Consider the following 26482-nt stretch of genomic DNA (forward strand, 5'->3'; position numbering starts at 1 on the left):
AAAAACAAAAAAAAAAAATAAAAAAAAAAAAAAAAAAAAAAAAAAAAAAAAAAAAAAAAAAAAAAAAAAAAAAAAAAACACCAAACACAAAAAACCCCCCACAATCAAACATCAAAGTGAGGAGTCTAGTAAGTCTGAAACAGTGTCACGATACAATCTTTCATGCAGCCTTTGTTGTTAAGCTGTAGTATTTGATTAAGGAAAGAAAGTCTCCACATGTGCCCAACAGTAAAGCACTTCACTTGAATTTTAACACATTCTCTAATTGCAAGTGAAAAAAAGAGGCCACAGTGAGAGGATAAACAAGAGACAACTGTGTTCTTTTGAGCCAGTGCTGCACACAATTATCCTGTTCAATAGACTACTCCTGTGATTTTGGAGGAAGTAAAGTTATATTTGGTATGTCCATAGTGCACAACAATTCTGCTGTAAGTTCCATCCATGTTTTATGATTCATTGAAAATCAAACTGTAATTTAAAAAGTTCTTTAGGCCAAGAAAACCTGCTAAATTGACCAGAATTTAACTATCTGCCATATTATTCATAGTTCCTCTAAATCACAATGTCCTATTTCCAAATATTCACATTTATGAAGCAAGGCCTTACTCCTTCTAAACACCAATTAAAAAGTATCTTTCAGGACAAAGCAAAACAGTATTCCTTAACAGATAGCTATTACAACACCTCCACAAACACATTTAGATTTTGCACCACACTCGTTGTAACTGTTGCACTTGGTTTTCTGATTTCTGTAAAAGGGTCTAAATGTGGTCTGGAAATGAATATAAATGTCAACTATTAAAACCAATCTTCCAAACACAGAACTCAGATTACTAAGGTTATTTGAATTACAAAACCTGGCTTCTCAAAATACAAAATAAGTCTTCCAAACTAAATATAGAAGGAAGAATGAGAAAAAAGTATTAATTTTCCACATATCATATATCTTTCTGCTTGCTGCCATTTAGTCTATTAAGATCGTCCTTTAAAGTGACATGGGAGAACGGAAGAGGTCATTTGAAATTTTTATGGTTTCTCCAAGGTCATGGGTATCATGGACATGATTTAATAAACCAGACCAGTTTGGTTGATAAAGCACAAGGAATTAATTAGTCCCTTGCTCATAAAAAAATTTAATCAAGAAAAACTAAATAACATACACAAGCTTTTTGCCTTCAACAAGCAAGCTATCTATCAGACTAGAATGTTAAAAGAATTACTAGAATAACACAGAACTTATCCTGATGAGAGTGTCTATAATAAATTACTCAAATAATAATGAATATGTCTGTGATCCAACGACCTGAAAGACAGGACTATGTATTTAGTTAAATCTAGTCTAAAAATTATGTCCAGTTTTCATTTCTGTCAGAAGGCATCAAAACTCCCAGCCCATAATAATCTCTAAAACAGCTTCTGCACTAGGGTAGGCACAAATGGCTACTGTGAAAGCACCTCTTAGAGAAAGCAAGAAAACATGTCCCAGTGATTTTAGGACTAGCCCAACTCTATCCTCTGTGCACCTCTCTTTCTTGTTCAGATTCCCTACTTCTGTAAAACCTTATTTTACAAAATACAGCCCCACTGAGATGCAAATCTAAAGCTTCATTTACACTGTTTTTAACTATGCCATAAACACCGTGATTGTCAAAACCCACTCACCTGCCAGTCTGCTCCTTGTGTCATATTTGCATTGCCAGGAGTAAAACACAAAGGAGTAAGGTGAAACAATACAGTCCAGACCAGCACAATGGTTGCAGCACAAAATTAAAGACAATAAAAGAATGTATGGATTTCTTATTTTGAGTAGCTGTCTCAGACATACTTATTACTTCAGAGGATCTGACAGTGTAAGAATAGTTCAGAGTGCATCAACTGTCACAACACACATATCAAAATATCCTTGTTCCCCTCTGTTCACAAGAACCAGAATTAAGACATCCTGCTTCCCAGTAGACAGTGCTTGGGATCTATTCCTGAACTTACGACAAAGACACAGCGTGGCCTTTTGCTAATATTTTACCTCAGTGTGCATTAGTAGGTTTCAGATTAAAGAATTCAAGTTTTGCTGCTGTTATTGGTATAAAGCTTTTAACAATTTACAATAGAAATAATATGGAAAATTTTATGTCAGTCATCGAAGAAATACAAATAGAAAAAAGTTTCCCTGAAATGCTACTCTGCTTATTGGTACTAAACAAGTTTAAATCATTAGTACTACTCCAGTAAAAATAAACTAAAACAATAATCATAAAGAGTGGCAAGAGATCAGAATGCAGGTCTCAAATTGTTTGTTTCCTGAACGATGAGCTCTGCCCAGAGTAACTGCAACCACAAATGCATACCCAAATGCTATTTTCATACAAAATTAAATGTGGAATACCTCAAAATTTGCACTCCAGGCATAGAACAACTATTGCCTTTGGTCCTTTACCCTGTAAAGTGCTTTTACCTAATTCTGGTGCTTTCATTCTTGTCAAAACAGTCCCTTATTGTGCATGTTTCACATAATTAATGCTGGACTATGTTAACTATAGTAATACTAATTAATGTTTGACATAGGTCCCACCTCTACCAGGTTATGAGCTATTTGCTATTTTCTAATATCTAGTAGAGACTGAGTGATTTTTAATGAGAATCAATTTCACTGAAGAATTCATCTGCAATGCTATAGTGTTTTTGTACATATCCCATTAAGCAGCATTTCTAATGGCAATTCAGTTGGACATCTTAACATTATACTCAGAACAGCAAATGTGACAAACTGACTAGTACAGCAGGGTTTTTAGAAAGAGTCAAAACAAATTAGGAACCTTTCACAAAAGCTAAGTGCAATTCTGACTAGGACAGAGACGCTTTGATTCGGGCTTTTAATATCTCTGTTGCTTTCCTCCTCTAAAAGGGTGTTCTCATCTTTGACCCTCTCTGGAAACCATTCACTCTTGCTTGGTTTTTTTTTGTTTTGTTTTGTTTTGTTTTGTTTTAAAAAAAAAAAAAAGCAGCAGATTAAAAGCCCTAGTCACTGTAATCCTTTTAATCTTTTCTTTAACACTTTTATAATTTTTTATTTACTATTTTTATCCCTGCACATACTAAAGCAACATATTTTACTTCTACGAATTCCTTGGCTAGTTACACGTCAATTATTAGTTGAGAAAACAAAGTGGTAGGTTAACTCCTGCAGCTCAAAGAGGGTTTTGATTCTCAGCCATTCATTTCCTGCCTCAATTAATTCCACACATTCCATATCAGTCTTGATTCTTTAACCAAAACTATTTTGGCACTTCATCCTATCTATTACTAATGTGCCCAATATCTACTGTAAACATGTTCCATGTTCACATTTCCATTATTTTTATTCTTCTGCCCCTCCTTCTTCATAATACGTGCTGATTACAACCACGTAACGTTCTTATACTTTGTATAAGAAAATTACATACCTGTACTTCTTAGTCATGTGTACTTCACTTATATATCAAATTCTTCTTATTGTATTCTTTGGTTTATGTTTAGACATAATGGAAAATTATTTTAAAACAGCCATAGTAGCATAAGAATATCTCTAGAATTTTATATACAAACTTTATACACACAATACTTGGAAACTGTGAATAATTATGTAATGTTAAGGTTGAGCATATCAATGACACTACTTATACTAGAAAAATAACTGAATCAAATAGCACTTCAGACCAAGAAGTACAAACATGATTATAAGAAAACAAACAAACAAACAAACAAAACACACACCAAAAAACCCGTGTACCATAAAATGCTTTTTAAATTTGTAGGAATTGTAAAAATATTTAGTTGTCTCTCCATCTCACTGATTTCATTAAAAAGAGATGCAAATGCAGCAACTTTAATAAATTCTTTGCAAGTAAGTTCTCTTTGCTGCCTCTGAAAACACTAGGTTTTACGAGTTTACAAAAAATCATCCTGATCTTTGTATTAGTTGTAATACTAAAGGCACAAACATACAGATTGAACTTTTATCTCCATCTGTAAAGCAGAATGCTAGTCTTGAGATGTCTGCTAAAATCTGGGACTACTAGATGACTACTGTTTTTGAAAGCAGGATTCCAATAATCATGAAAAAGAAGTGTTAACAATTAAAAAGAGGGCACAGCCTAAAGTTGCATTTTCTTTGCTATGTCGCACCTTTACCCATGATAATAACTCACAGTCACCTGCAAATCACAGCCCATTTCCTTCTGCACCAGTTCAATTTTTTCGTAGATCCCACCGGAAGCGTGAGAACTCATGATGTCCAGAAAACTCCAGGACATCAGTTTTGTTTCATTTTCTAATTCATTTCAGGGCTCCATTTTGCAGCTTAGTATTACAAACATAGAGGCACAACTCTGAGACTAGTGAAATTCATTCACCGGCATCTCCTTCACCTTCCACATAGGAAAATACACACGTAGGGTTTCGATGTATTTAGAGGGGAATCAACACACTTCTCAACAGCCAGCAGGAGAAAGGGATTTGGCTTCGTTTTTATTTCCAGGGTTCCTATCTACAGTCACAGTTTGTTCTACTGCTCTCTGTTTGCCTTGAAGGATACTCGACAACTGTTGACAAAGGTAAAGATGCGAAAAATTCCCACTTAAGTTAAGCAACCTTAAGGCTTAAAAACATCTCCAACACTCTCACAAGAACAGCCAAGGACATTCAATCCCATGCTGGGCTATTTCCCTTGATGCCTGTTGAAGTGGTAATCTCTTTACTTTTTTCCAGTAAAGAGTATTTTACTGGAAGTTTCAGAATTAGATGGAAATAAGGAAAGTGATTCCATGTAACTAGATACTTTTAAAAAAGCACTTTATTTCCACAAAGCCAAAGAATAATTTAATTTTTCAAGCTCTGAAGTAATATGAAGATACTAACATATGTTGTACATACACAATGGCAGACTACTTTTGCACTTGTTCCAGACCTGTAGGTAGCACAACATAGTACTGGATATTGTTTTCAGCTGCAATAATAACCTGCAGTCTTCATAACATTCACACTTTCCCTACCCCTGTAACTTTCTTATGACAAAATTAAACACATGCCAATTCCATATAACTCTGAAAATACAAAGACACATACTAAAATAATAGGATTTTGGGGTTGAGCTGTAAAGCTCTTTTTGAAGTTTTATAGGCTGACTCATGTTTGGTCCAGAATTTTTACTTCATTCTTTAGTTAAAAAAAAAAAAGATAGAAAAAAGAAAAAGGCTAATGCTGAAAGCACATTACTGAAGAGCTTCATAAAACAGTGGCAAGAGCAGAATGCCAATTTTTTTCCAGTGTCTGAAACCACATTGGCATAAAAAGCCAGTAGTCTCTCAAGTTTACAAGTTTTGAGCATTTAAAAAAACTCACATTAACAAAAACATTCAAGTTACTTCAAACAAATTCAAAGCTGGCTTACCCTGGGTTGGAGTGTTTTGAAAACAAACTGGTTCATAGACAAGAAGGGAAGAAAGGGTTTAGAACAAGTACCCACAACCTAATGTCTCAGTATGGTGCTTAACTTACAGCACTGCACCTTATATGCTCTGTGCTGAAAAACATGTTTCATCCATCTATCTATAAAGAAATGGTGTACTAGATGCCTTTTGGGGGTAACTTTTTTTTTTTTATTTTGAAGGTTTTTTTGTTATAGCCTTCCTCTTCCTTACTATTCCCACACATTTTTGAAAAATCTGCTATTGGTTTGCGGCTCACCCTTGGAAGGCACACCCTCAGACAAAAATATACCAGGTTCTGCTCTTCAGAAAGCAGCAGACACAGCAGGTATACTCTGTTCTAGACAAGCACCACAGACCTCAATGTCAAAGTCAAGGATGGCTCCAAGTGCTTTGTGACTCCCTCAAGGCCACAGAAGCATACAATTGCAGTTTGAAACGGTAATGTGAATTTTAAAGCAACTCCACTAAAAAATTGAATTCAAATTATGATACACTTGAATTTTCAAGAGCTTTTCAGAACTACTTTTCAGATACCAGGTTGAGAATAAAGCACTGCATCATGTGGCATAACCCTTCTTATAGTGCATCATTTCCCTGCATGATAATCATCCTCAGTTTTACTCAAAAAAAGTTTTACAGGTTCAACACAGCTTCAGGTAACTCTCAATAAACAGCATTTCCTTGCTTCTCTGTGCTATTCACTGTCCTTACTGCCCCTACTTCCCCATATCTGTTTCATGCACTTCTGCTCTGTCTTGCACCATTTTCAAACATCTCTGCGCCAGCTTACCTGAGCCTGCCTGGCTACAGTACCCTAGGCAAATTAATGCACTCCAACCAAGCGCCTCCTTGCTGCTGCAGCAAAGTAGTTCTCCTGAAAAGGTTTACCATTAAAACATTTCCTCCAGTATGTTGTCTCCAATACATCTGCATTCGGAAAGAAATCAAATAGTTCCAATTTCAATACTTAAAACTGGCTATTCTTCATCACATTGATATTATCTACAACCCATTTTGGTCCTCATCTGAAAGACTTTCATTTTCACTAAATGTGATACAAATCTTGAAACAGAAAAGTAAAATGCTCACTCAAGAACTTGTTATATTTTAGCATTCAAAAGTACAGATAGGAATATGATGCCACCCAGGAACTCCGAAACTGCCCAAAACCTGCCTAAACACTCTGCTTCACATTCCTTAGGAACAGAAGACACCCTACAGCACAAGAAGGGCTTTAAGGCCTGAAGAATAAAGGATACCCACCTAATAAAGTATTTTAGTGATCTATTACTTAATCAACTATTAATCAAAAAAAATAAACAGAAACAACAATTAAAAGAAAAAAAAAGAAGTTGCTAGTTATATGTGGCAGCACTAACGCACTGAAAGCTTGCATTAGAACTTCTTAGACATAGCACCAACCTCATGAATTCTGTCCCACTTCAATGGCAACTCTGATTTTTGAGGAATTTCAAAGATATTTTGGAATCTTGCACTTCTTTGATTGAAGCACAATGCACCTGTTCCTATGAAGATGACATGAAAGAAAGAAAGGAATGGGAACACGAAGAGGCAAAGTGATCTTGAAATGGTAACAAGAAAAAAGCCAGCTCAGGAATTCTGTTTCTCTGTTGCCTGAACCTACAGATACCTTTCTTCCTGCCTCTAAACTGCATCTTCAAATGAACCTTCTCCTCAAGAGCATTCTTAAGATTTTCTAATAAAAGGCACTTCCTTTCTAGTAACGACTTCAGGTATTTTCAGGCAGTGTTTGTAATATTCATGCACTTCTTCTTAACAAAGATATGTATTTGTTTTCAAGTGTGTATGGTTAGATTTTGAAATTCCTTTATTTAGGATTTTGAATAGAGGAGTAAAGAGATCATGAATTTGAACTCCTCTGTACAGTTACTGAATCCTATACTCAGTTACAGGCTGAAAACCCTCCAGGACTACCAGGTATGACAGCACACGTAAGTCACCAGTGGGCACCCCCATATGGGTCAGTCCTTCTCCAGAAAGCTTGAGTTTGTGGCTCTCAAATGCTGACACAGTGGTTTGGATTAGATATCAGGAGAAATTTCTTTACTGAAAGGGTGTTCAGGCACTGGAATAGGCTGCCCAGGAAAGAGGTGGAATCGCCATCCCTGGAGGCATATAAACAGCATGTGGATGTGGCGCTTAGGGATATGGTTTAGTGTTGAACACAGCAGTGTTAAGTTAACAGCTGGATTCAATGATCTTGAAGGTCTTTTCCAACCTTAACAATTCTACAATACATTTCTCCAACTCATGAAGGAGACAAGTGCACCCTTCAGTGCTGAAGTACTTAATCAAAGAAATATACACCAACCAGAGCTGCCTGCAAATCTGGCTCTTGGCATTTATTTTGCCGTAGAATTTCCAGTCTCATAACATAACTTATTCCCAGGCATAAGCATCTCCCAGCAACTTGTTTCTGTTAACATTGCAAGGGGGGACAGAGAAATAATCTAGCATTTTCAGCATTCTTAAAAGTCTGCTGCCTGACTCTATGCATCAGAAGAAATCTAAAAGCCTCAAGTCAGGCATTACTGAAAAAGAGAAACAAGCATTTTCATAAGCTTTGGCTCTCTTCTGGGTTTTGTATTGCCCTTTCACTATTCCAAAGCTTCAAAATGTATTTTTAGTAACAGAATCTGTCTTGATATGGAAAAAAAGTTTTTTTCCTTTCCCCCTTGAATTTGCCCTCTATTACCATCTTGCCAGTGAGCATGTATTCCTAGAAATACATATTTGTTATTTCACTAGTAGTGATTTTATAACATCATACTGAACAAGATTTGCTCAGAAGCCACACTGTGGGTTGTGGTTTTGCTGTGAAAGAGGTCATATTTCATGTATTTTAGCCAGTGAAAAAGGTCACTTGTCACAGCAGCTTTTAAAGTTTGCTAAATACTCATACAAAACCAAGTGGCACGAATTGAGATGCCACACAGCTCCAGATACCAGACTCCCATCATTTGTAAACAACAGGAAACAGGATGAGTGAAAATTGCCTCCTCTGCTTATAATTGAGGTGATGACCTACCTTCTTCCACCTGAGGAGGGACTAGAAAGGATGTCACAGAACTGTTAGACACCTGTTCAATGTCAAATGCTCAATGCTGATATTGTTTGACAGCATGTCATGTGTATTTATTGCCTCAAGCAGGACAGATGTTACGATGTGGGAGATGCTAACTTTCTACTCTTTCAAGAATACACATTCTACTTCTCCAAGAAGCCAGATCTGGCAATTACATTACTTGCAAACTGACTTGATGATCTCAGAGGTCCTTTCCAACCCATCTGATTCTATGATTCTATGAAATGCAGCTCCATATGCCTGTTCCAAAGTACATTCTCCAGTAAAGTAGTTTAAAAGTTTGGTGGAGAGGACAAAACAAATTACAAATTAATTAAAAAAAAAAAAAATCCAAGATGTGATACATGAGAAAGTAAGGAAAAATGAAAGTTAATTTTCATAAATACTCTGAGGTTTCAAAAGTTATTTAAATGACATGGATAACCTATGATATTTTTAATCCATCTGGCCCAACTTCCTTTTTGTCCTTCAGAAACATAAGAAGGCAAAATCATACTTACTAAATGTCATTTATTTTTAGCTCTTCTGCCTATTAAGACAGACAACTTCCAGTAACTAAGGGCAATTGAACAGATTTTAAAAGCATATAATAGAATCGAATCATAGAATTGTTAAGTTTGGAAAAGAACCCTGGGCAGCCTATTCCAATGCCTCAATGCCTGGCTACCCTTTCAGTGAAAATTTTTTTCTTAATATCCAATCTAAACCTCCCTTGATGCAAACTGAGACCACTTCCTCTCATCCTATTACCTGTGAGAAGAGGCCAACCCACACCTAGCTATGACCTTCTTTCAGGTAGCTATAGAGTCATCAGGTCTCCCCTCTCATTCCTGTCCTCCAGGTTAAACACCTTCAGCTCCCTCAGCTCCTCCTCATAAGACTTGTGTTCCAGACCTTTCACCAGCTCTGTTGCCCTTCTTTTTGTTACACCTCCGTGCTTGCTGACTGCTCAAAGGCAGCAGTCATTGTGATGGAGGACATAAACAAAAAAGCAATGTTGGTAAGACAGATCCTCGATGTTAGAGTAAGTTCAGTTTTCATGCTCACCGATCCCTAATCTCACCCATTTCTTACAATACCTTATCTTTCTACCTTAGAGCCTGGAAGAAACAAACATGGGAGAGATGCCAGTTTTAACACATTTGTGAAGGGACCTGTCTGAGCAGAAGCAGAGGGAACAGTACTGTCAGGAAATACTACAATAGCATAGCAAAAGTACTGAAAAAATAAGGCTATCCTCCACTGATACACACATGAAGACACCAACAGTTCATCTGTTAAAACACTGCACAGTTACTGAGAAAAACAGGCAAGAGAACACACAGATGCCTGAGTATTTGCAACAAATCCCATTAATGTGTTTTATTTCTCTGAAAAGACTGAAGGACCAAGCCTACAAAAGCAGCTTCATGTGAACAGGAAACAAAGTTTCTAAGAAAAAGTATGGCATGAACAACTGCATTAAATGAGAAAAACTCACCAGATCTTTCTGTTTTTCAAATTCTCTCAAGGCTTTAAAGTTTAATTCTGCCTAGCAATGAAATGGGTCACCAAGTTTAAACCTAGAGTATTTCATCTCCTTTTCTGCTGTTTTTTTGGACTGACAATGGTACAGTTACAGATTACAGATGATTCCGTTTACTCCAGTACAAAACAAGAGTTTCATTACTAACTGTAGGCTAAGGGTGTCCAAGGCTGCAACCAACCGAACACAGTCAACTAGGACCATTTTCTTCTTTAGATCCATGACACAAAAACAAAGTCCTAAGAATGTTTCTGTAGGAACAGAGCATATGCAGAGGCTGTAACCAGTTACAGGGTTTGTAAATTTATGTGATGAGACTGTATTCATAAACTGTGCATATAGCCAGCTGAAATGTAAGTATACCATAAAAAGATCCTCACTATAAGCTAGATAATTAAATAATGTAAGATCACAAATGGAGTCAGATAATTAAATACACCCTGCAGTACAATTGCCAGAGGTGAGTGCATACTCCTGGAGACACACCATCTGGTAAATGGTTCCTAAGTAAAATGTCAAACTACTCACAGCTTACAGAACATGGGTTACTCTGTGGTCTCTTTCTACACCGGCAAGAGGACAAAAAAAAGTCCTCTCAGCATCTTAAATATTCTGGACTGCAGCTTAATTTTTTTTCTTCTAATTAAATGGATTTAATCAGAGGTAATAGCTATGATAGATCAAAACCAAACAGTCTAATGCAAGAATTGCTGTGCACTGTAAGTCCAGAATTTCTGGCTCTCATGGCAGAACAATTAAATTTCTGTCATCTTTCTGTAGCAATGTGACTGCTGTAAGCAAGTTATAAATTTCAGGCTCATTTTTCTGAGTTGTTCCACACATTCAAGATTATACATTCTTACCACAGCTCCTACAAATACGATGAGCTTTCTCAATATTCTGAAACCTGCTCTTAGGGAAGTTTCTTCTTTCTTAGCAGCAGTATTTATGAGATTTTAATTCTCACAACAAAACTAATTTCATGAGGTACCTTGCCAAAAGCAGCAACCTTGCTTGTTCAGAAGCACAGAAAAACTTTGAACCAGGTCTGTGCTGTCTGAGGCTATCCAGGCCTCCTATTAAGTCCTCTAAATAGGAATGAAAACACCTATTCTCTCAATCTCATCCTTAAACATTTTGCATTTATCTAAGGCCTGTCCTACTTTTCTTTTGCAATTCCTAGAGACTTAGAAATAAGCTTGATGAGAAAACTAAACTCAGTTCATGGGTATACAACCAAGCTTGTTTGTGTTCTGAGAAGGAAAAGGGCGATGTCCTCATCAGAAAAGAAAGTGGTTAAGAGGTAGCTGAGAAACGTGAGACACAATTTACAGTTGCTTGGACTTCATTACAGTTGTTTCAGCATCATTACTGATCAGTGTATTTTTTTTTTCCAAGGCCTAACAGAAAAAAATTACTCCTAAGGCACTTAAATGCATCATCTCAAAAGCTGAGGATTGAGAAGGCAAATGAAAGAAGTACGTTCTCATTTCTGCCACCTCCTACCTCTCAGAAGTGGGATCATATGTGGGATCATATCACTAGCATCTACCAACTCTCACTGTTATCCCATTTAACAAACACAAATTCTTTTCAAAGAGAAACAAAGGGCTAAACTGAGGTGGAAGAGGAAGCACCACTGTATTTCCTTAAATACCGATCCAAGTGCAGGTCCTGCATGCATGCCATACAGGCTGCACAGAATCTACAGCCTGAATTAAGTGATTGATCTATCTCTGCTAGAAGAAATTACTTGTTTCTCATCTGCTTTGCTATGATGTTAAAGATGAGAAAAGTAATCACAATGGCAAACTCAGAAAGCAGAATGGCATACTTATTGAAGTAAACAGAGCAAAAAGTTTTAGATTTTGTTCACAGTCCAAAAATTTATAGAAAGCCTATAGAACCTAGGAGGAAAAAAAAAAGAAAACTGTGTCCCCTTATTTTATCAAGTGAAAGATAATAATTTCATATTTCCAGACTTCTGTATGCTCTGTAGAATGATGAATATGTATGATCGCAGTTACAAATGTAATCAGACCCCATTTTGATTTTCATAGAATCATAGAACATCCTGAGCTCAAAGAAGCCCCAAGAAAAACACCATGTGCCTGAGAGTGTTGTCCAAACCTTCATGAGCTCTGTCAGGCTTGGTGCTGTGACCACTTCCCTGTGGAGCCTGTTCCACTGCAATTAGATAACTGAATCTAATGAAATCTGTAGAATGGATTTACAGAAAAAAAATTGGATAACTATCAAGAGATGACACTTGGCAAGAATAATTTATTTATCCTAATGATTTTCAAGCATAAATGGTTACAACGCGTGAAAAGTCACAATAATAAATATCTCATAGAGTAATGTGCCTTACTGGATCCTCCCAATGATGAGGTACACCAGCAACCCTTCAAGAGCACACTCCTACTCCTCACATTCTTCTGCAGAAATATTAGGCATAAATGATGCGACATTTCTGAAGCCCTCTGACTTTTTCTATCCTCTTTACTATAATTTATTTATTTATATGGCTCCTATGGCTATAAAATATTATCACAGTTGTTTAAAAAGGTCTGGACTAAGGAATTACTGCTATGAACAGTGGGAAGGAATGTGAGAATGTGTGTCTATATAGATAGCTATCAGATGAATTACTGAAGAAAACAGATATTAAATAAACAGAGCACTTTTTGTGATCAGTCTTTGCAAATCAAAATAATAATTAACAGCACAGATTATCAGGATTATTTATTTCTGCTCCCTCTACTGGTTAATTGACCCTATAACCATAAAAATAATGATAGTCTGTACAAAGTCTCCAGATTATTATGTTGCAAATCAACAGTTCAAAAATCAGAAACCAAATTATATTATTAAAAACAAACCTTATACACAGCAGACATCAATTCTAAATGTTACCTAAACTCATCAAAATGTCATAATGGAAGGAAAAGTATCTTGCAGTTCAAAAATATGTTTCCTATTATACCAGTTTGTTTATGTTCCTAGTTCACAGACATTTCACTTTCCTCAGATCTAGAAATCCAATTAAACATTTCAAATTATGAATCATTGCACGAAATTGCTGTTAATTGGATTTTTAATTGAAAGCCCTTTTTTTTTCTCTTCTTCATACAAAACATCAGCATCAAGCAAGCTGCAAAGCAGCCTAGATCACAGGACAACTGGGGCTGGAAGGCAGAGTCTGGATGCCCACCCGATCTACCCCCACATGAATCTAACTCCAGCATAATTCAAGGTCTGAGTATAAGCAAACAGCAAATCTGTAACAAAACCCAGCAAAACCCAAAAATCATGGGATCTGATCACAATTATTACTTAGTCACAAGCAGCATATTCTCTGGGTAATGCAAATGTCACTAGCAGCTTGAAACACCTAAAAGAACCGGAGAATACCTTATTTTTGAGCTTCAATACACTCTGTAAATATTTATTTAGCATATAGCAGATTTCTTTTTATGTCACAAAGCACAAATAACATTCATATAGCCACAGGTTTTCTGATTACATCTCCTGGAGAGATAATTTAAATACTAATTTTAAATGTCAGTTTCTGAATAAGAGCCATTTCAATGTTCTTTAAGTGGTGTGAGTTGTAGTAAACATTAATGTATAATTAATTTTACTTAGTACAAGTGAAAATAACGGCCGATTTCATTTACCTTGCTTAGCATGGTTTTTTATTAATAGCCTTTAGTTTTGTAGATGAACAAGAGAAACTTCTATTGTCATATATAGATTAGAAATGTAAACACTTAACACTTCCCACGACTGACTTCAGAACCGATTATTATCTCAAAAAGGCAAAGCACCAGCGTGACAAAGAGCACTACTGCCCCCTAATGAGCCAGCCCACAAAAGCTCCTCTGTAACAGCGTTTTTTCTTTCCTAAAAAACCCTTCATTATATCCATGAATTATGAAAAAAAAATAGTGAAAAATTAAGACAACGATTAAGAATATATAAATTAAATTCACACCACGTTTCTACGCAAAAGGCACACACATATTTTTGAGGAGAAGAAAAAAGTACCTAGCAGTGATGATTTTCGGGTAACAATACTTAGTGCACCCAGAGATCATGGAGACGCAACGTACAGCAGAAAAATTACGTTCCCACACTTCTGTTAGTATATAAACAGATATCAGTCAATCTTATTTACTAGGATGTAAATGTTCAGGAAAAAAAGCCTGTAGTTATCTTCACATCAGATTTTTAAATTTTAGTGCCTGTACTGTTTTCTGGTTGCATCATTTTACATAAATGCCAGTCACAAACCTATTCTAGGCTTGCAATTATTACAAAGCAATTCCGATCTTGGAATCTCAACATACCCACAAAGAGAAAAAGAGAGGAAACAATCAAAAAAATCCACTTTCTGAATTCTTCTTGTACAGGAAACAGAAGAATTTTCTGTGTCATATAAAAGTGACATTTTTTCCTTTTTATTTTTTTTTAAATTGTTTTGCCACAAGAACTGAATCTGTATGCAGTGCTGCCCAATGCAGATTGGGCATAAAATTTGTCTGGTTCCTGTATATGCATTTCAAAAATACAGATTGCAAATGCTGAAAAAAATACAACTGTTGCAAGTCTTGTTGAGAAGCACAAACATAAGCCGTGTATTCTATTTCACCACAAATCGGAAAGCAGAACTGAGTTCTGATTTCTCCCTTCAAACTTCTTGTACTGAATTTTCCATAGATAAACATTCTGACAGACACCACAGAAGAAAAGACTCCAATTTCCATTAGCAAGATAAGGTTAAAAGCAAATCATGTGTCTAATTTGAAACACTCTGGCTAAAAAAAGATATTAATTTTGTGAATAAAAAATTATTACAAGTTAGGCACTGAAACACCCCCACTTGCTGAAATGCTTGAACTTAAGACTCTACCTTAAAACCTCTAAATACTGGCTTTCTGTGGACTCACATACTATGTAATCATTCATATAAATACATCATTAGCACAGAAAGGTTGCAAGTGATGAGTAATGTCTTACATAAGTACACACATGCTAGAAGGCTGCAAGTTGCTAGATATTAAAAGCATAAGAAGTACCAATCACATGCTATGTGATAAAAATAAATTATCTACAAAGATATTGTAAAGACCTAAAATAACCATATTCCATGGTATTTCTCCTGTTGCAGCCCAAGTTGCAGGTAACATGGCTCTCAGTTTACTGAATATGTATGCTATTATATCAGTACTTCACAATTTCAAGTGTTTACTATAACCTCTATGAAAGATAAAACCAAAAACACTGGCGAAACAATAATAATCAAGAGTTCCAACAGATGCTTCAGAACCTTAACATAAGGCCATCACCACAACTCATTCCAACTCTGCACAAGGTATTTCTTACCTTTGAATCTTCATTGCTCACTCCCAGCTCTAGCACAGCTTGAGGAGACTTCAGCTTTGCTTGCCTGGACTCCGCCATTTGAAGATTAAGCTGCCATCCAATTGTCTCAAGCTATAAAACACAAATTTAGACTACAATCAGATGACATAGAAGCACTGAAGTCAATTTGCAATACTGCCAGTGGTCTGTGTCAGTGAACACAGTGTCTGGCTCTACAAATATTAAGTACTTGTATACCGTGCACATTCCACAGATTCTCCTGGACTCCAAGAGAGATTTGCTTCTCTCTTGTCGAATTTACCATTCAAACTGCCTATGACCACTCAATATAAAGCACCTTCCCATGCCTCAGATCTGACGGAACTAACCCGTAGAACAGAACTAAAAATCCAGAATAAAGTAGTTTTCTCCCCTTGTGGAAGTTTATCAGCAAAGTTGCAGATTTAGTTTCACATTTCTTTTTCTTTCAGGAAAAAGAAAAAAATTACCACTAAATGGTAAACTAGCTAAAAATGGTAATTTCTTAATCAACAGATCTACTCATGCGTGTTGTACCATATACAGATGTTAATGACAAAAATAATTCTGTTCTGCTTTTTGAATCACTACTGCTGAAGTGCCAAAAACCAGCTAAGCATGTGAGCAACAGAATTTTTAATAGAAAGTTATAAAAAAATACATTTTAAATTGCTTTTTAATCATCAATTAAAAATTATATTCAAACATTATCAAGGTATACCTCACACATAAATGGAGTACGCAAGAATAGAATTACGAGACTTTCACTAAATAATCTATGAGGCCTTCCTGAGTAAAGAGAAGTGAAAATACAAATTCTTACCATCTGGAAAGATAATTTACACACAAATTCTTTTTAATCTATGTCCCCCCTCCACTAGTAAATATTCTGGCTGACTAGGTAAAAGCTGAAGTGTGGCACATCTCAGTTAATCTCTTACCAGTCCAACAGCTCAGATAAAATCACTAACAGAATAAAGCCATGCCAGACGCTCTGTACTGTGAATGGCAATATATGCCTTGCATCCTACAGTGACAGTAATCTCTAGATGAAAGATAACAAAGGGTGGTAAAAACGTCTTCCATGGGCACAGCTTCAAGACAGAACATTCGAAATTTATTGCAGCCATACTGTCTACACTTACACATTAATGTATGTTACATTACATTTCTTTGTATGCTACATCAATATATATGTACAACTATATATATACATATAACTATGTAACAAACACTGAAAGCCATATGACTAAGCAAAACAATAGGAAAACTATCATGACATATTAACCACCACTGCCAGTCCAGTTTAGACAAGGTCAAAGTTAAGGGAAAGAGACAGTGTCAGACTGACTTTGCATACAGAAACTTCAGCAGGTCAGCCCCATTAGGGCTTCAACATGTGATAAAAAGAAGTAAGTTTACATATTAATCAAATTGATGAAAGCATGCAGATAACACAAAGGGACTCGGTGAAGATGCCTTAAGTCTGGTCTAGCTCATTTTGTGGTAGGCGTAGCTTTAGTAACAGTATGCCCACAGCCTATGAATTAAAGAGGCTTTAAAGGAAAGTTTTATAAATTATAAAAGCAGACGAATATTTAATCATAATTCTGTTTTGATTTCATCTAACTTGATTATATCTTGGTTGGTAAAAGTACCAGTGCATTGCCCTTCCCACCCAAAAGTACAGAACACTCCAGAGTGGATTCTGTGTACATGCTCAAGTCAATCACACTAATGGACAACTCTGTTAAGCCTTTGTGCTGGCCAATATTTTCCAGATAACTATACCAGAATGATACAGCTAGAAACATTTTTCTCTCCACAAACTTCAGTAAAATTTAGTAAAGAAATTAACTTTGGTTCTCTCAGGAGCATAAAGATACTACCTTACTCTCTCATTTTTTGGTCAAGAGAAAAAGTTTAGTTCAGTTAAGTAACAGTCAACAGAAAAGGACCTAAATCCTGAGTTATAGTGGGAGCAGCCCAAAGCAGGTAACCAGGAACAGTACCACCTGTTGATAGAACACCTGGGCACTACGGTCAAACACAGGGACAGCAAGCAAGCTCTGGAACATGACAGCTCTTCGTACTGCAGTATCTCAAGTTCCAGCCCTGTGCTCCTCTATTTAGAAACGACTTTCTATCAGCTACTTCAACAGTTCATTACAGCAGTATGGAAACTAAGCCTTAGACAGGCTAGCAGCTTATTCTGCATTATAAAACAATGCCACTAGAGACAAAAAAAAATATCCCACGAAGTCTGACTTCTAAGGCTTTTCTGAAGTTGTTGAATAGTGTACTCTATGTAGCACGAAGAATAAACCACCAAAAATAAAGAATTAAAATTTCTGTCTTCTTTTTCACTTTTAATACACATCTATCCCAGAATATCAAATAGGGCTCAGAACAAAAACAATATACATGGCAGCACAGTGGCCTGAGTTTATAGCTGAACAGCAGCCATAAATCTTGTTCCATTTTGTTTTACCTTAAAATTACTTGTTTTCCTGTACAATTCATGTCTCTTTTCTGTTTTAAACATAGTTGTATAAGAATAAGTTTTGATTAATAAATTACATACTGCCTAAGGTTTCAAAATGGTCTGACTATTTTCTTGAAAGAAAAATGTCACACATACTTGGTTATGGTTATGTTTACTTAGAAGTCACTCAACAGCCTGAAATGTCAATTAACCTTTTGAGAGTGGTGACATGTTTTTGCATGGCATTTGTGTCAAGGCACAGTATTTGTTAGACAAAAAGTGGTACACCTTTTAGGACCAATTTTTTTTCAAATATGAATGGATTACAAAATTATTTTCTATAACAAGTCTTATATCAGAAGTGAAAACAGAATGATGGAAGAAACTATATGGTGCCAGAATCTGTGGCATATTAACTGAAAAGCATTTACTGGGGAGGGGGAGAAGTATTTCTCCATAACTAGCATGAAAATAAAGCCATGTTTTTAGCTACTGTAGACCTTTAGCTTCTTTTTACAATTTCTTATCATCAGTTTAGAAATGTGCAGGCTACCTTGTCAGTGCAACAACAAGCACTGTAGAAAATGTACTATTTAGTGCTGTAACTTCTCACTGGTATCTCTGGCACTTAACCTCAGGGTTATGTTTAGAAAACATAAAACAACGGGTGCAAGCTGGAAAATAAGGAAAAAAAGAAACATAGACACTAAATAAAACCATTAGTAAGCATGTATAAAAATGCTTCAGATCTGCTCCATGAAACTCCTAACAAATGATTCAGGGCATCAAAGTTCCAAGGAAGCTTTTGACAACCCCTCTAAATCCTCAGTTCCTGTGGCCATTTTGTTTCGCTCACGCTTCTGAAGAGCATGTCATGACACCTGGGACTAAGAGAGATGGAAGAACTAATGCCCTTCCCCCTTCCAGCACTCACTCAGTACTAGCTGTAGAAGAGATAAGGCATTATACCTGCTAAACCAGCTCTGTACCCACACACACAGTGCTTCTCAGTGGACACCCACAGCTGTCCCAGGGCAGATCCACACTAGAAAGCAGTTAGTTGTCCTATTACAAAAGGATCTGACCCTTCAACTGTAGGCAAGCAGCACCTTTACAGATACTTACATATATTATTTCTGGTCTGTCTATTATGATCTCTATGATAGCCACAGGCATTTTCCTCTAGTGTAAAACATGGGATCTTCCAACTCATGCCCACTGTCCTGTCCACCAGACTATTTTCCACTCTAATAGTAGAATGCAGTATTTTACGTAACAAGACAAGATCATCAGCAATCTAGCATAACTGTGGTAGAACGCTTGGGGTCAAAGTCAGTCTCTGCAAAAAGCCCATGTGCACTAAATATCAATACAGCTTTCACAATTTATCTGATATAAACTTCAAGCATGATCCCCAACCAAATAAAGGATTTCACATAGCCAAAATTAACATCTACAGAATCCACCATTTCCCTTATCATTTACAGCCCATTATGCTTTTACAGATTCTCCTGTTTCTTGCTGGCATTTTTTACCACAGTTCCTTACTTTCACTTTTAATATGCCCATAAACTTTACTACAAATTAAAAGCAAACTGAGAAGATATTCAAGGAATCTGATAAACATAAGTTTCTATATTAGTCGTCAAAAAAAACCCCTTCTCTCAACTACATAAATATATTTATTGTATACTCATTAATGAGAAATCCAGTAAATGTTCTTTGGCAAAGAAATTCAGCCTAACACAACCATCTGAACTATACAGGAACCAGGTTATCAGATTCATAAACAAAGGACTACAACTGAGAAGGAAAGCAGTCTGAATGTCCAGAACAGTCATCCTTGAAGTTGGAAGGACTAAGAACAGAGTCACTTTGACTGAGAAGCTCACAGTGAAAAAGATGTTGGTAAGAACTTAATTTGAGGAAAGAAAATAAGTGGAAATATTGTGAAATACGGAAAACTAGGAGTGGGAACAGAATTTCAGAAAATATGCAAGCATCTAAAATGTCTTCCCTAATACTCCCAACTTCAGCCATTCAGAACTTCTGGAGCAGTTTGCAATACTTTTAAAGGACGAAAAAAACATGGTTTAAATGCTCAGTCAGTATCGGAGCAGGGAAAGGGGATACTTTTTGTTTTGGTCTTGTTTGATATACTGAGATCACACCTCCACTGCTATACCCATGAAAACTGGAAGTTTGTTTTAAGTAGAAAACTGGAGTTTTCATACAAATTACCTGCTTCCAGAAGGTGGAGTTTTCAGAAGGTCCTCTAATGTCTTAACAAATCATTACAGAAACCAGAGAAGACCAATATTATGGCTCTTAGAATTGATGGATGCAGTACAGCTTACTTCTTACCACAATGCAAGCATGGTGCCATAATACCATGCAAATTTCCCTTCCATGGCTAATCTGTGATTTGGCATTTATTTGCCCCTTAGAAAGCACTTAAGCACTTAAGCTTCAGAGAAAGCAGGAGCAACAGTGACTAAACAAAGCACTGAACCTGCAAGAATTACAGTAAGAAATACTGCTTGGACACATAAAATCAACATGACTGCAGTTTTTATAACCACCAGACGTTTACATAGTTATGAAACAGCCAATTACTTTACAGTTCTAATTTAACTCGTTATGAAGATCTAACTATTCAGCTCATGTTCTTGCACTCCATTCTCTTGGTAAGATTTTCTGCTTTCCAAACACCTACCTTTCACTAAATAGAATAAAATATTATACACTTCACGTCTGTGTAATCCTAAACCATAAAACCACAGTCTTCAGTTAATGTGAGAATAATGACTTAATATTCAGAAAACATACATGATTCAGAAAATGTGGGCTTTATGGGTTAAATACTACTTAACAAGCCACTACAGACAAACTGGCAAGAGGAGAGATTATGAAGACCCTGGCATAACCATTATTAGCCTCTCTGAAAAGCAAATGACCATAAGCATTTGTACAGGGAGAAATATAAATGCTGATTAACATTTAGCAAACAGCAAAAAAAAAATTCTCAAAACTAGAGTTTCATCTCAAAGTCTAAAAAGTGAGAAAAGCACACTACTGGGCTGAACTTGTCAACAAGCCTGATCGGCAGAGAATGTAGAAGCAATTCGAAATTGGCGGCAGTGTCTTCTGTAGTTTTATGCTTATGGGAGAAAAAAAAATTGTGAAAACCCTGGATGGGAAAGGAACACATAACATAACCAAATTAACATCTCCAATTTGTAGAACTCTACTACTACTACAACAACATTTTCAGTATTGCCAAAACATCATTGGTAAAAAAAAGTCATAAAATTACTATATATTTGTTAATATTTGAAAATCAGCTATACAATAATATAGATTTTCAATTCAACAGATTTTCGACAGTATTATTTCAAGTGGGTATTTCTTCCACTGTCAGTGGGTTATAGTTTAATTTGCCTGTTTGGACTTTTTCTTTAAAGAAAACAAATTCTCCAAGTCTGCCTTTTTAAGTAGCAAAATACTTTCATTACCCTGAAATTGCTAAGGGGCTGCTGAAGTTTTCCAACATGACTGAGGAGAATTTTAAAGCAAACTGAGCTTGTGGCCTGCAGTCAGAACTAAAAGCCAGTAATAGTAATCTTTAGAATAACTAGGTCACGCCGTGAATATTGAGAAGATGACCATGTGCTTATAAAAGTATGGTATGATACTAAATCTTATTCATCTAGTTCATAACACACACATCAGTTCAGTCAAATCAGACTCCAGTGACATTACTAACATGAGCACAATTGAAAATAAATCCTAACATCCCTTCTGAAAATTCAAATCTTGGCACAAAAGAGAGTGCTTTTAATCAAGAAATGGTTTGGGTTGGAAGGGACCTTAAAGATCATCCAGTTCCAACGCCCCTGCCATGGGCATTGACACCTTTTACTAGACCAGGTTACTCAGAGCCACATCCTGGCCTGGCCTTGAACACTTTCAGGGATGAGGCATCCACAGCTTCTCTAGGCAAACTGTTTCAGTGCCTCACCACCCTCACAATAAAGAATTTCTACCTAATATCTAATCTAAACCTACTCTTTCTTAGTTTAAAGCCACTTTTGTTCTATCACTACGTGCCCTTGTAAAAAGTTCTCCAGCTCTCTTCTAGGCAGACCCCTTGTGGGGTAGACCCCTCCTGGTACTGGTGGTGTGGAAGGACTTGATTAACACAGACACTCCTGTTCTTGATCATCAGCAGCTTCCTATGGCACAGAATTCTGGTTTAGGCTTGCATAGGTAAGAACTGGCATCCAGGTCTCCTGACTTTGACCTATACTCAAAGACTCACTCCAGGGTAATTTAAGTGCATCTGTAGTTACTTCCCTTCCCAGGGAGTCTGATTAATTTAAGAACACACTGAAGCAGTGTCATTGACTTAATTTTTGTGAGGTTTTTTAAAACTGCATAAAGGAAACAGAATGTCTGTAACTTCTTACTGACTCATTTTTTACAGGTACCACAGCAAACAGTCTTCCATTAGGCAGAAGTCTAACAAACTATTTCAGATAAAGTAGGATAGTTACAGCAATCCAGAAATTCGTTTCATGCTCCAATGGTATATAGAGCCACCCACTTGATTTTCAAATCATTTAATCCTTACTTTGAGAGGCCATTTATTTCAAAATAATCTGATATTTGTGATACCTTCAATGTTATCACATTCAATGAACATGAGAATATGCTTTTCATAGCCTGAGAAAAAAGCTGACATGCTTATCAATAAAGTTTTTTCTATCTATTTCTACCACATATGGTATATTTGTAAGAGCACTTACAAGTTTACATACAGCCACTACTTATGGAAGTAAATTCAGCTTCACAACTACATCAGTGCTGGAGTGCTCCCTAGTTAAAAGGCTACTTTAATTCACAGTCTAAAGTCAATATTGACAATTTAAGATTACAAAGACTAAACTACTATTTTAGTGTGAAGACTGAGTAACTAACACAGTGAGAGACTGCACAACAGAGGGATGAATACCCAGCCTTCAGTTCATTCTTGAAGAAGTAGATTTATGATTGCTGGGGAAATAAAGAACTATGCTTGAATAACTCCAGTGTGAGCAAAAACTATCAGATACTTTAAAAATTAAGCCTGGTAAACTCAAAAAGGGGATTACATGATGTAGCTGCTTACAGTAATGGGGAAACTGAACAACTCAGTGTCTCTGCCCACATGTACCTCAGCAAGACACCTTTGGTGTCCTCAAAGACAACAATTACAGAGAGAAATTAAATCCTATTCTAACAAATGAAATCAGAATTTTACCTTTTTATCTGGGCTATTAACTCGACAAATTTCAGTTATTTTTCCCTCTAATTTGAGAGGGATAGTTCAACTTTAAAGATTAAACATTTACCAGAATAATTGAAATTTATGTAATTTAAGTTTTTGTTTTGCTAAATTTATGTAATTTTGTTTATGTAATTTAAGAGATCTATACTATCCTCACTGAAACTATTATGAACAGTGAAGTAGGAGATAATGGCATATGAAAGATATTTTCAGAAAATCTTTGTCTCATACTATTAGAGTAGTATACAGTACACTGACACAAAACATTTAAGAATGTTTTCCAACCAACAAAATATTTGGAGGAAATAAATAATCCATAACATAAGAAATTTTCTAATGCAGCTCTTTCACTTAGAATACATTTATTTCAGTTTTCTAACAAATAACATAGAGGAAAATTAGTATGGACACCCTTTCACTCAGTTTAATACTTGAAAGAGTAACTGCCATAGTTCCTCCACTGAAGGCAAAGTATTCCTCAATTCATTGTAGAAAATGAGAATACTCACATTTGAAGTTTGGGGATCTCCTCCATCTTTCAATAATTATTTAGACAAAATGTACTAAGCTGAAGTTAAATACATGAATATTTTCATTTAAAGAAAGCATTGCAACATGTATATTTGCTTTTAAAATTTTAACTGTCAGTTTTGCATGAATGGGAGAGGACTAAATGTGTATTATACATTTAAAAAAAATTACCTTACAATGCACTACTCTTAACTTCATGCCTGTGTTATCACACTAGCATAAAACTAGAGGAAACTATTAACTCTGCTTTCTAAAATTTACAGCCAAAGATGCCAATTCTACTTTTCATCAGCACACTCAGCACTTCAGAATCAAAAATCAAAATTAGACATGAAAATGCCATTTTTCCTGCTGTGATAATGAAAATAATTTAGGAATAATTTAAGAAGGATGACAAAACATTCCTGGATTTGAACTCCTTCAAAAACTCTCCCTCAGTTACTTAAGAAAAGAACATTTCTGCAGAGGACACACCAGCAGGATGAAGACAAAAGTGTACTCAATATAGAAAATAAATATTAAAATGGGAAAAAAAGGGGCAAATTTTTAATAGACAGCAATGACTGATGGGCACAATTTGCCAATCATCACAGCTAGGGTCTTCATCACAGAAACAATCTGTAATCAGGAAGAGAGTGTTTCCTTTAAAATAAGCCCCAGATCAAACACCATGGGAAACTCGAGCACTGAGAGCATGGGAGATGACTGCATAAACACACTGATTCCTATTCTCTGTTGTTGCTACCAAATTCAGTTGAACTAAGGCACCATGAATATCTTCGAAGGAAGTTCTGGATGTTGTAGCTTCTTTCCAGTAGGTCTCACTGTAACAACCGATCCATGGGTGAGGAGGTCTGCAGTAAAAAAGCTGGATTTTCACACTGGTTGCATAAAATTTCTGACTAAGTCCTTTACCGTTGTCTTATTAGCAATGGAAAAGCATGACGATATACCGTACTTAAAAATCTGCCCCTCTTCTGCACAAACACATTCAACTTCAATGCAAGTCAGTATTCCCATTTCAGAAATGGGTTACCAAAACATTTTATAGTTTCAGTGAAAAGCTCTTTTCCAGGCAGATTTAAAATCCTCATAAGACTCATATTTTATCTGTAGATATGAATCACAAATTGAAGGGCCAGCATCTTCAGCTGATAATACTAGACTAATCTTCAAATTAAACACAAGACTTGGAGCGGGCACCACAAAAATTATATGTAACTATCAATAAAACCTTACACACAACCACTCATTCATAGAACAAATTCAGGATTGGGTATTTTAACTACAAGTCTGTGGTTAAAGACAGTCAGAACACATGCACAGCCAAGTTAAGTACAGTGTACAGTGGTACAGTCAGCTACAGTGACTTCTACTACTTAAGACTGGACTTTGAAACCTTAATGATAGTCATAAGAAAATAAGAATCCCTGGTTGTATCTTACGACTGGATGGATCTCATCTATCCAGACAAAATACTAGAATGCGATGTCAAAACAGATTCTGCCCTAATCTTGCAGATACTGCAAGACGATCAGCAAACAGGCAAACAAAACAACAAGGAAACTGGGAACTACATTTTTCACCAGTAGAGAAGCATAACTAGAAATAGAGCAAGTTGTAACATAAGAGCAAGGAAAGGGCTGGATTGGGTTAGGCAGAGAGACAGTGAATTTACAGAATCCTGTAAAAATACTGATCAACTAGAACACATTCCCGAGGTGGGGGAATAAAATCTGTAAGTTGTTTCGGGTTTTTTTTTAAAAAAAAAAGGGGAACTATTTATGTGCCTTTGCATCTTAGCCTCAAAAGAAGCACTCTTCAGACCAAGGAACTGAAAGTAGGTTGGGCCAAAGACTTAATCAAGTGATTAAACCAAGTAAGTGGGATAGAGGCACTGAATGTGAAGAAATCTTCACTAATGTGAAGAAACGCATTATGTTTGCTGTGAAATTCTTGGATTTCTCAGCACAACTTTTTCTCGTGATACCAGTAGCTTTAGGAGACAGGAAAAATATTAAAATTAAGAGCAGTAAGTGTTTTAACTTCGTAAACTGGGATTTTCAGCTTATACTTAGTGCTAGAAAAGGCAACAGGAGCAAGCCAAAGAGCAAGTACCTCAGTTACTACTCAGAAAATATACTAAGAGCATATTAAAAATAAAAAAAAAAAAAAAAGAGAGTGAGATTTTAATCTACAAGGAAAACATGCACAAATTATGTACCTAAATCCACTTTAACTACTGATTAACAAGACGCTTCATCCACAATTGCCTCTCTCCTGGAGGGGTAATTTCCTCTGAATTCCCACTTTTGTCTTCAAGGATAAAATCCTTTTCCCTTCAGCAAACCTTTCTTAGCACTTATGCCAAGAAAAGTGATATTTTCAGACTTCTTTGCTCAATATTCAAAGCAAACCCCCTCATCTCCTAATCTTTGAATTTAAGAAAAGAAAGAGACAGACACCAAAAAGTGCCAGTGTACTTCAAAAGGGAGGAAACAAAAGAAATAATATGACATGAAATTGGTAAAGCAAGACTAGTGCTACACAGCAACTTCAAAAGATTTTTCCCTAATTGAAGTTACTGCAAGTTTTCATCTTTAACTGATTTTTA

General features: G+C 36.1%; 1 protein-coding gene across 1 annotated transcript in view; it reads right to left on the bottom strand.

The window, feature by feature from the left end:
- The window catches only part of COMMD10 (COMM domain containing 10), a 94736-nt gene that overhangs the window by 59267 nt on the left and 8987 nt on the right, over positions 1–26482 (bottom strand). Inside the window, exon 5 of the mRNA XM_027881593.1 lies at positions 15506–15616. Within this exon, the coding sequence (XP_027737394.1) occupies positions 15506–15616 (111 nt within the window). The remainder of the gene's footprint in view (positions 1–15505; positions 15617–26482) is intronic.

Source organism: Empidonax traillii, unplaced genomic scaffold, assembly GCF_003031625.1.
Source record: "Empidonax traillii isolate 1590-97213 ecotype Southwest subspecies unplaced genomic scaffold, ASM303162v1 scaffold7:size3022706, whole genome shotgun sequence".
Classification (NCBI taxonomy): Eukaryota; Metazoa; Chordata; class Aves; order Passeriformes; family Tyrannidae; genus Empidonax; species Empidonax traillii.